The sequence below is a fragment of the Poecilia latipinna genome, unplaced genomic scaffold (assembly GCF_001443285.1).
Source record: "Poecilia latipinna isolate Pla-1442-1.1 unplaced genomic scaffold, P_latipinna-1.0 Scaffold1869, whole genome shotgun sequence".
Lineage (NCBI taxonomy): Eukaryota > Metazoa > Chordata > Actinopteri > Cyprinodontiformes > Poeciliidae > Poecilia > Poecilia latipinna.
Window position 1 is genome coordinate 118,264 of NW_015114485.1, and position 11,158 is coordinate 129,421.

The window sequence follows — 11,158 nt, forward strand, 5'->3', positions numbered from 1 at the left end:
CGGAATACAAAAAATACTGAAAAACTACGTGACTATTAATATATACTGCTCAAAAAAATGAAGGGAACATTTCACTTTAATTTTGTGTGTGGCTCCAAATCCAGGCCTCCATTGGTTAATAAATTTGATTTCCATTGATGATTTTTGTGTGATTTTGTTGTCAGCACATTCAACTTTGTACAGAACAAAGTATTCAATGAGAATATTTCATTCATTCAGATCTAGGATGTGTTATTTGAGTGTTTTTTTGAGCAGTGTATATATACATATATACAAGTGTCACTAGTGCAGGTGAAAAAACAATCATAATAATAATGTTTTTTTATTTATAATACCCTTTTTACCTTTAGATCTTAAAGGGCAGGAAACAAAGAAAACAAGCAAAAGTAATTAAGTGAATAGCTGCATAAATAAGAGATTAAAACCAAGATGAACCAAAAATTTAGCTAAAAATAAATGATTTAAGGTCTTTTTAAAGCAGTCAGTGGATTATGTTGCCCTCAGTGTCAATTAAACATAATATATGAATTAAAAAAAAACTAGAATAAATATATAAATAATATATTGCTAAACATGTAAAAACAATATTGAACTTTCAGACAGTCTGGTTGGGGATTATTGGTGTTGAGCAATTTGATGGCCCATGATGGGAAATCAGCTGTTATTTCAATAATTGATTAATCGCAATTATTCTGACCAATCCAATTAATTGCAATTAATCGTTTAATGTGAAGGCAGCTGCTTGACACCGGGTCTGACTCTTTCTTTTTGTGCCCGTCTAGAATCATGGGTCTGTACGCCTCCGTTGTTCTGGTCATCGGGAAATTTGTGCGCGAGTTTTTCAGCGGCATCTCGCACACCATCATGTTCGAGGAGCTGCCCAACGTGGACCGCATCCTCAAGCTGTGCACCGACATCTTCCTGGTGCGAGAGACGGGCGAGCTGGACCTGGAGGAGGACATGTACGCCAAACTCATCTTCCTCTACCGCTCGCCGGAGACCATGATCAAGTGGACCCGGGAGAAAACCGAGTGACAAACGGAGGCGACTCGGAGCTTTTCAGGGGAACTGCGAGAGCACAAAACGGCGCTCAGTCGGCCATGATGCCTCGCAGAAACACTGATTTTAACTAAAACTGGTACATTTTACTTGTTAAGGACGAAAAGCAGCGACAGCGATCGAAACTGAGCACAAATCTTCAGCTGCAGAAGTTGTTTCTACTGCTCAGCGTGAAACGTGGCTGCAGCTTTACTGATTTAAGGGCTTTCCACTGACGAGCATGAGCAGTGAGGACCAGACGAGCTCAGTCCCAGACTCTCCAAACTGGATCTGTCGGATCGGGACCGAGCAATGATGGGAGCACACACACAAAAAAGTCAGTTAGTGACTGAGAAACATTACATTTCTTTACACAAGGCTCTCTGAAATGAGAAAAAAAAAGACTTTCTTGCCTTATTTTGTTTGTATGAGAAGAACTGAACCTGCTCAGAATCACACATCTTTCTCAGGAAGAGCCGTTTTCACCGATACGTTTGTGTCGTACCTGTAGGCTTTAACGCATCTAAAAGAATGTGACTGTAGAAAAGGTGAGAACTATTTAAATGGCATGAAATATAAATAGACGGACTGAAGTCAAGTTTGTTTACTGCACATTTGGGAAGGACGGGTGGGGGGAGGGGGGTTTCTTTCACAAGAATAAGATTATTGCCAATCGATTACATCCATCCAATCTGAATCTTCATCACCCATAAACCCACAGAAAGAAGACAAAACTCTTCCTCACAAAAAAGGGCTGAGAGACACGAGCCCTTTGGTCCAAACTATGCATTAAATAACATTTTAGCATGACTGAAAAACTTAACTATTGCCATGAATAATTTTCAGAACATGTACATACAGGGGGGCCATGTTACCGAAGGGGCCGGGCGCCGAGGAATGACATGTGAAATCGTAGCTGTATATTAAGACGATGTGACAAGATGTGCAAATAAAAGATGTCTTGAAAGGGTTTTTCTTTGGTGCTTTGTTTGGAGAAACGATGATGGAAAACAGCTGCAGCATTTAGAGGCCACACTGCAAAAACACCAAATCCGACCAGGTACGTTTGTCTGGTTTCTACTGCAAATATCTTGACAAACTTGAAATAAGACAAAACTAAGAATGTTATAAATATGAAAAAGGGAGAAGATATATGAGGAGAGAGTTTGAAAGTTTTAAGGAAAAGGTTACTTTATTAGATATTTTGAGGAAGAATTTGGGGAGTAAAATACAAAGTTATTCGATTTGTAAAGAAAACTAAATTATTTCATGGAATTTGATTATAGTAGGTGTGTTTGTGAATGTGTATGATAACTAGATGTTATGTATAATTGTATTTGTGTGTATATATATATTTATAGGTAGGATATTTATTTTTATTTATGTTGGAGAGAGAGAGAATCACGAACCACACTCCATACCAGTAGGTGGCGGTAATGCTACTAAAAGTTTGTTGCCAACCGCCAGTAAAACCAAGACGACAAAACTAGCTTGCAAGTAACTTTTATGCAAGAAACGAGCTTGTTTTAAGAAAATAATTCCTTCATATTTATGAAAAAGTACTACTACTATTGGCAGATTATTTCATATAACATGGGAAAATGTCTCGTTATACTGAAATAATCTGCAGATGAAATTAGTACTTTTTAAATCAATATTAAGGAATTGGCTCTTATGTTTTGCTTAAAAGTTACTTGTAAGTTTTGTTTTATCACTAGAAACTAAACCAAAAATACTTGGTAAAATTCTGTGTTGTACCCATGTGGGAAGATTTTTCCTTTTTGTTCATATAGAGGAGATTTAAAGAGCGATATGTCAATTAAGGAGGAAAACGCCAGGAGTAGCAGCTTGGAGACCTAGCAAGCCAGCATCTTCTGGAGGGCCTTAAAAGCTCTCCTTGGTGAGTCCAGTTTCTCTGCTTATCCACCACACACTTCCAAAATAATATGTCTAGTTTCTAGTCAAATATCTTAGTACACTTTAAATAAGTCAAAACTAACTTACAAGTAAATTTACACCAAGATCCAGAGTGCATTTGGAAAAAATAAAATAACATGATCTCCTCTCTAGTAAGCAATGTAAACAAAATAAGCTCCAGTCTAGTAGAAGGATATCCTGTACCGTAAATAAACATATTCTGAAAACTGGATTTCATGTTTTCATTAGCTGTGAGGACTTTTCATCAAAATTATCTGAAATTAGCATTTGAACTGCATCACTGTGAGTATAATAAATGTGAGTTCCACTTTTTTAAACTGAACTAGTGAATTAAATTAACTGTTCAATGATTTCTTAAAGAACCTGAGGCACAGCTGTACTTTTAAAATATCTGTTTTTGAAGCAACTAAACTGTGGAAAAGACTCTAATAGGATTTTTCATAATAGAAAAAAATTTCCTTGGATTAACTCTCGTTTCCTCCTAATGCTCGGCTGCAGTCGCTTACTGCAAACACATTAAATCTGACTTCTACAGACAGAAAGCATTAACCTCATCAGGGATGGAAAGCTGTTCTGGGTCTGCCGTTAGACTCCGACTGATGTGGAAAATCTGCTCAATACTTAAAGGAAGCGAAACACATCAAGAGCCTTCGAGGGCCACAAAACAGGTTTATTGAGAAGTGTGCAAAGTTTGGGAATCTGGTTGAGGAGTAAACAGGAAATGATGGGGAAAAGGAATAAATAAAAAATGTAAACAGCCACAATAAGCCTGATATCAGATAATGTATAAACACATCATGGTCCCATTTTTGTGTTTTCCATTTAAGTCTCTCTGATTTATACATTGCAAAAAAAAGATAGCGGTACACACAGGACTATATTTCTTTATTTTAAGGTAGCACACACCTCGAAGTAGAAGAACAAACTTAGCGTATATTTTGATTATTATTGTAATCACTGATGCTGAGACAACAGGGTCGTTCTAGATGATTCTTAAATGCATCATATTTGACTTTGCATGACCATGTTTTTGATTTTATTGTTTTTAAACATGCATTATTACCAGTGTGATTGCATATTGCTTCAGTATCATTCCCAGCAGCCGTGAATACTGAATAAATTATCTCTGTATAAATAAAACACCTATCCACTAAGCCAGTCGCGTTTAGAGTATTTTTATAGTTATTAATCTACCCACAAACAATAACAGCAAAATGTACAGCTTCACCGAGACGACACAAAACAGAACAGGTTCCTACGCCAGGCAGAAGAACAAACTTAAGAGGCCCGATATTCTCTTCTGCCGCACCGGCTGGAACCGTTTGGGTTTTTTACCAGCTTGTTAGAGATCAAACAGGCCAACGTCCGGGTTGAAAAGGTTCTGAACACAGAGGAGGTTCTGGTGGCGACCGGTTAACACAACCCGCCCTCGTACTCGTCATCCTCCTCGTCCTTTGCAGCTGAAGGTGCCCCGCCGGCGCCACCCTGTGGCGCAGCGGCAGCCTTCTTCTTCTTCCCTCCTCCTCCAGGGACTTTCAGGGAAATGGCCAGTTTGGCGTACTGGAAATACAGAAAAGGAATTTAAGAAAATATCTATGTAATTACCACATAAACTGTGAGACAATGTCATGAACTAGATCAACCTTTAAAGAGAATTAAAGGTATTATAACTGTAGGAACAATCTTATTAACTCATTATATACATATTTATATTACAGACACTTTCTAATTTCATTTTTGTGTTTCAGTGACAATAAATTAGGCAACTTTGTAAAATAAAGTTGTAGAAACGATTACAGTTTACAGATGTAACACTATATAATCATCATTTTACAAGTTTACATTGTAAAACAATGTAACTCGTAACCGGTGATGAAAAAGTAACTTTAATCGGATTACTGTTTACTCCTAACTTAGTTAATTACAAGTTACTTTATTAGAGACTTTCAGCACCTGCTGACAACAACCTCAATATAAAAATTACATTGAGTTTAGCCAATACTTACTTAATTGCAAGTTATTTTTTAATGGTAATTTATGCAGTTTTATTGTTAATTGTAATAGTCTTTACACAATGTTACAATGTAGAACTGCAATGAACAATTTTATTGATTATTCTATTTATTATTCTGACGCTTGGTCCATTAATTGTGTAAAAAAATGCATGTTTTTCATTTACTCACAGAAGAACACTAAATCTAATTGTTAATCGAACATTCGTGTTTACAAATGCTATTCAAGTCATGGAGACAGATTTGTACCCAGATTTTTATTGGTAAAATTTAAACTTGTGTGTAGTTTTCCTTCCACTTCTCAATTACACCTTACTTTGTGCAAAAGTAAAAGTTATGTGAAACGCCGTGAGAATACCGAGTACTCACGTCGTTGTCCATGTACTTCAGTAGAGGGGAGTTGCACACACGGTAGACCTGATCCTCGTCCTGCTCGTCGTAGCCCTGCAGCAGCGTCTCCATGGCAACGCAGTCTTCACTTCCGCTGTAGCCGGGCAGACTGGCGGAGACGCAACGCTTTATACAACCAGCACCTTGGCTAATGAACGTAAAGTTAAAGATGGCGGCGGAGCGTTCCCGTACCTGTAACTCTCCCGGACACATTTATCAGCCGCCACAAAGTCGCCGCGGTGAAGATGGACCAGAACCTGGGCCGTCGTTTTCTGAAGCATCAGAACATTAGATCAGGAGGTCGGGTCAGCGATAGGGACTCAATTAATTAACACTCTGAGTTTTAATTGGTCGCTTTAAACTGAGTTCATGTAAAGAAAAGAGGGAAGGAAGAATTCATGACAAAACCAAGAATTTATCAAAAAACTAAAAGATTTCTGACAAAAAGAAGGAAGGAACAAACTCTGTAACTCTTTTTTACATTAACAGATAACTGAACAGAGCAGCATAAATCAACCAGGAACAGTTCTGCCTGCTTTCCCTACAGGATCAGACATGGTCAATCCAGAACCAGAACCTGAGCAGACCCACCTTGAAACACATGGGGAAGTTCTCAATCTCTTTGTACATGTTCTTCTCTTTCTGCAGAGCGACTGCAGCGTCATCCAGCCTGTTTAAAATAAATAAAATAATCACTTTTCAATCATAATCACATTATCTACTCTACATCGCAACCACCATGTAGGTTAGTAATTTCTAGGGCTGTGTAATAATATCGATTTTGCGATATATATCAATATTTTCTTTCCTAGAAAAAAACTCGATATTCATCCACAAGTATCGTAACATCCATCTGTCGCCTTGCTCACTCACTGCTTGCTTCGCCGGGAGAGTGATTAGGTCATCAGGCTTAGAGTGATTCCTTCAGATGTTAAGTCTCAAGGTTAAAAAGGTATCAAACTATTCAGAGCAGGTACTTGGTGCACTTTGTTTACTTTACAAATGTATGTAAGCTACAGTTTGTACTGTTTCAATTAAAAGAAACATGTTTTCTCTCCACTTTGATTCTTTTTGTCCAGCTGTCGACTTTAAGTCTGTGTCCATGTCCAACCAGAGCCAGGTATTGTGTAGTTGGTGCTTTTAATTAGTTTTCAGTTAAATTAATTCAATCCAACTCTATAACAGTCACAAAGTGTCACCAAAATACGCTGTCCCTCTAAAATCTTTCAGAAAATCGCAAAAGTGTATTGAATTGTATCGTTTGATGAATATCGCAATATATATCATATCGTGGACAGAATATCGTGTATTGTATCATATCGTAAGATTACTGTATCACTACAGCCCTAGTAATTTCAACACATCATCATCATTTCCAGGCATATTTTCAAACTTTATGCATCACCTAAACAGATAAAGTTTTAAAAAGTGGGATGGAAAAATGTGTCTTTAACTTGGTTGTGTGATAATTCTGCACAATAATTGCGCACATTTAGATATTTTCCTAAAAAAGGCAACAAAAAGGCTTATTTGAGCACTATAGTTGGTAATTAATAAAAAATAATCCTCAAAAATAACACTAATTGTGTTAAACAATCCAGTGGAAAATTACAACCAAATAATCTTTCACCTTTTCAACCTGACCAGCAGCCTGGAGGCTTTTCCCAGCAGCTCCACTGCCTGACGCAGACGGTCTTCATTCTGCAAATGTCGCACCACGATGTCGTTAAGCAACAGCATAATAACCAATAAAGCTGAATTATTCAACTTTTAAAGAAATTCTCACCTCAAATACACCTGCCGCCTTCTGGTAAAGGTCAACAGCTTTCTCTAGATTTATGGGCTCTATGAGTCTGAGGAGGAAAAATGTGTTTTAGTTCACAGGAAAATCAGCTGTTTGCACCGTTTGTTTTTATGACCAGAAGCTAAAATGCTGCGGTGCTTTACAAAGGTTCTCATATCTGTTAAGTTTTTCTCATTTTAAGGTGCTACAGTCACAGACCTCGGCGTATTTTAATGTTTTTATCTGGCACACAAACAAAAAGTGTTGCAAAACTGTGAAATTTATTAGTTTTCAAAATATTTTGCAAATAAAAATTAATACAATTTGTACTCTGATAATCCTAAATAAACTCCAGAGCAACCAAACACATTCAGGATTCACCTAATTATTAATAGTAATAATTACATTATTAATAATAATAATTAAAAAAAAGACTTATAGAGTTAGAACAATTAGGGTTGCAAATAATTATCTTAGTAATCCATTAGTCTATTGATTAATCGATTAATCGGATGAAGAATTGCACATTCTTCATATTTTTCATTTAATCACTTAAGTCTTTTTTTATACATTAGAAATGCATTCAAATATGGAAATAAACAAATAATTCAGTTCCTTTTTAAATAAGAAAATAAACATTTTATTGCCTGAAATGCAACAATATTGCATTTTGTTAGTGAATTTAAACCAGGTGAAGTTAAAACTAAGTGCCACATTCAAGTTTTTATCTTAAATGCAAAATCTATATATATTTTGTACAGTTTTGATTTAATTACTGCTCTGGTTATGTTGTTCTTCCAGCAAATGGCCTCTTTTTGAGTCCGATTAATTGATTACTAAATTAGTTGACGATTACTTTAATAGATTAATCCATTCAGCCCTACAGACAATCTCTTCATGAGGCTGTTATGTAATATAATTACAGTGTCTTCAATAAGAGGCTTCTTCTGAAGAGCTGTAATGCAGACTGCTACAGGAGATCCTTCCAGAAGCTCTTTAGAGAAAACTGCACAAGTTACAAAACATTTAATTTACCTTCAAGATAAATGAAGTATATTTTAAATTAACTGAGTTAAATTTTCAGGCATCAAGTCTTTAAGGGCTGGAATTTAAAACCTTTGCATTAAAGGTGTCGTCGTAATGCGGCAAACAACGATGAAAACCAGAGTGTCAGCTGACTGTTTATCATGTAAGTTAACTCTTGTGCTTCTCTAAAGAGAAAATGGTGTTGGTTTTACTTTCCGGCCCGATCCAAGGCCATGGCGGCAGTGTCAGGAGTCCCGTTCTCCATGTACATCATGCAGGCTTTCTCTATGTACTGGATGGCCTCTGGCATTTTCTTTTGCTCCTGTTGTAACAAGGCAGGTTAATCCACACCGGATAAATATCGTTTTCCAGTGGATCCTGCCAGCACTCACCTTCATCATCATCCCTGCCTGCTCAATAGCCCTGAGGAAGAGGAGGGCAGTTAGAGACAAGACAAACGGCGGGTTTCATGTTTGCAGCGGGTTAAATATAATTAATGATACTTACTTTGCAGCATGAAAGAGTCTGTAGATCAAGTTAAGGAAACGTGGAGAACATGCTTAAAATGGACATTAAACAGTGGCAGATTTATCTTTGCTTTTAATTACAACAGGAAAAATTAAAAATCTTACCAAGTATTTTTGATCTGGTTACTGGGGCAAATATCTTAGTGAACTTGAAATAAGACAAAACTAACTTAAAAGTTACTTCTCAGCAAGATATAGGGGCTTGTTTTAAGTAAATAATTAACTGATATTGATTTAAAAAGTATTAGTTCCATTGGCAGATTATTTCACTTATAAAATGGGAAAGACATTTTGTCATAAGTGAAATAATTTGAACTTTTTTATTAATATTAAGTAAATATTGACTTAAAACAAGCTAATTTATCTTGCTGAAAAGTTCCTTGTGAGTTAGTTTTGTCTCATTTTAAGTGTACTAAAACATTTGAACAAAGAACTAGACCATATGTGTCAAAGCGAGACAAAACTGTCAGTGAAATGGTCAAATTAAAAAAGATGCAGTGCTTTCTGAAAAGAAAACAAGTTCATATTAATTTAGAAACAACAATTCCAATGTTTTAACTCAGGAAGAGTTCAGAAATCAATATTTGGTGGAATAACCAGTTGGTTCAATGGGGTTCAGTGCTGTGGGCTCTTCTTTATGCTGTCCAGGTCAGCATAAAGCTGACAAATACGGGATGAGTGAAAAAATAATCAAACTTTGACAGAAAACCTGGAGAACAATTTGTTAGCAACTGTGTGAAGTTCTACAGAAGTATAGAGAAAGATCTGGGTGATTAATGGCAGCAGAGCGTAGATAAATGAGCTGTGGTGTAAAACTTTAAACATTGTTTTGTTTGTAATGGGTCTTAAATGCCATCTGCAGGATACGTCTTGTTTTCTGTGTGGTACTCAGCTTCCTTCAGGTAGGCATCCTTAGCTTGATCATACTGCTTTGCGTTCTTGAAGCAAACAGCTACAAACAAAAGATCAACACACAGACAGTTTACTATAAACTCGTTAAAAACCTTCTCTCTCTCCAGGTATAAAACCGGGTTTATGATATGTGTTACCTGCTTTGGCGTACTCTGATGCCGCACTGTCAAAGTCAGGTTTCCATTTTGTCAGACTCGTCTTTAAGCTACAACATTAAAATAATGAATTAACAACAATCAGGCTAAGCAACCATGATAAGAAAATACTAATACTGAGAATAAGTGTCTATTAAATGTTTATTAATGTCGCAGTATTATGTAGGGAAGCTGCTACGGTGGCCTTACAGCAGCTAGCTACATCAACATAAACTGCTGCTAGCTCCGCGGATAAACCTCCTCATTTCTGCCGTTTCTCACCATTTCTCCGCTTTAGCGATGTGTTCGTGGGCTTCGTTTATCTTCTGAGCTGCCATCCCGACGCTCTTCAACGGTCCTGGTATCGATAATAATCCCGTGAATGTTGCTCCCGTCTGTGTTTGGATTAACAGGAACTCCTCCTCAACAGAAACGTCATTGGATGTCGCAGCCTACGGGTGCCGCGGAGGACAAACGTCTGCGCGAGAACGAATGCAACGTGAAAGTTGAGGAGAAGCATGAATATTTAAATCAAAGTTAAAAAATACATAAATAAAGAAACAAAAAAATAAATACAAATAAAGAAAGAAATGTAAAGAAACGGATTAGGGGCACTGGGGAAAAAATCAGATATTTTTTCTCTGAATTTTGACCTTTTTTCATAATTCTTGTATTAAAGTCTGAATTTTATCTCAGGCATCCCGACCCCACTGAGGGACAAGGGTGTTCAGAAAATGGATGGATGGATGGATTTTATCTCAGGCATCTATCTGACTATAATCTAAGACTTTTGATTTTATTCTGAGAATTGTAACCTTAATCTCAGAATTTTTACTTTTTTTCATCTCTAAATTCAGCCTTCAATGTCAAATTTCTGATTTTAATATCAAAATCCTGACTTTTTCCTCAGAATTTTTACTTTTTTTCCATCTCAGATTTCAAACTTTTACCTCCAAATTCTGACTTTAATCTTGGACTTTTGATTCTACTCAGAATTTTGACTTTTTTCAGAATTGTGCCTCTTTAATCTCAGAATTTTTAGTTCTTTCTATCTTAGATTTCAAACTTTTTTCTCACAATTCAGACTTTTGTTATCACAGTTCTGGGAATTAAGTCAGACTTTTATATCTTAATTCTGACTTCAATCTCAGATTTCTGATGATAATGGGGCACAGAACAAAATAATGAAACAAAAAAAGACAATATTTAATTGTTTTATATATTTTGAGCCACAGAGTCACTTGCGCCTCCAGAGCTTCAGGTTTCACAGATGAAAACTGTGATCCTATATCAGTATGACTGAAGCTAAAATAGCAACAGCTTAGTTTTCAATTCATTTGATATAGTAAAACTGAGTAGAAACCAATTAGTTACAGTTTCTGTGTCAGCGCATATAAT

At 36.4% G+C, this 11,158-nt stretch overlaps 2 protein-coding genes across 8 annotated transcripts in view; one reads left to right on the forward strand and one right to left on the reverse strand.

Annotated features, from left to right (window-relative positions):
- piezo2b (piezo-type mechanosensitive ion channel component 2b) overlaps positions 1–2,010 on the forward strand; it is a 102,556-nt gene extending 100,546 nt beyond the window's left edge. For all 7 annotated transcript variants that reach the window (XM_015014970.1, XM_015014972.1, XM_015014976.1 and 4 more), the window contains one exon: positions 783–2,010. In XM_015014970.1, the coding sequence (XP_014870456.1) occupies positions 783–1,035 (253 nt within the window). In that variant the 3' untranslated portion in view covers positions 1,036–2,010. The remainder of the gene's footprint in view (positions 1–782) is intronic.
- A 1,615-nt stretch (positions 2,011–3,625) lies between these two features.
- napgb (N-ethylmaleimide-sensitive factor attachment protein, gamma b) lies at positions 3,626–10,219 on the reverse strand. The gene is made up of 12 exons (XM_015014978.1): positions 10,043–10,219; positions 9,764–9,831; positions 9,582–9,666; positions 8,695–8,712; positions 8,580–8,610; positions 8,400–8,509; positions 7,165–7,231; positions 7,009–7,079; positions 5,970–6,048; positions 5,571–5,650; positions 5,358–5,487; positions 3,626–4,536 (listed from the first exon to the last, which is right to left on the reverse strand). Exons 1-12 carry the CDS (start codon positions 10,096–10,098, stop codon positions 4,390–4,392), a joined length of 942 nt encoding a protein of 313 aa, XP_014870464.1. The 5' UTR covers positions 10,099–10,219; the 3' UTR covers positions 3,626–4,389.
- Positions 10,220–11,158: the final 939 nt, after the last annotated feature.

What these genes read in the sequence shown, in the direction of transcription:
- napgb (XM_015014978.1), bottom strand. Translation starts at nt 10,098, where the DNA reads ATGGCAGCTCAGAAGATAAACGAAGCCCACGAACACATCGCTAAAGCG. An exon ending in AGGCGGCAGGTGTATTTGAG is followed by an intron (nt 7,080 to 7,164) that starts GTGAGAATTTCT and finishes CGACATTTGCAG; the next exon opens with AATGAAGACCGTCTGCGTCA. An exon ending in TGTGTCCGGGAGAGTTACAG is followed by an intron (nt 5,488 to 5,570) that starts GTACGGGAACGC and finishes CGTCTCCGCCAG; the next exon opens with TCTGCCCGGCTACAGCGGAA.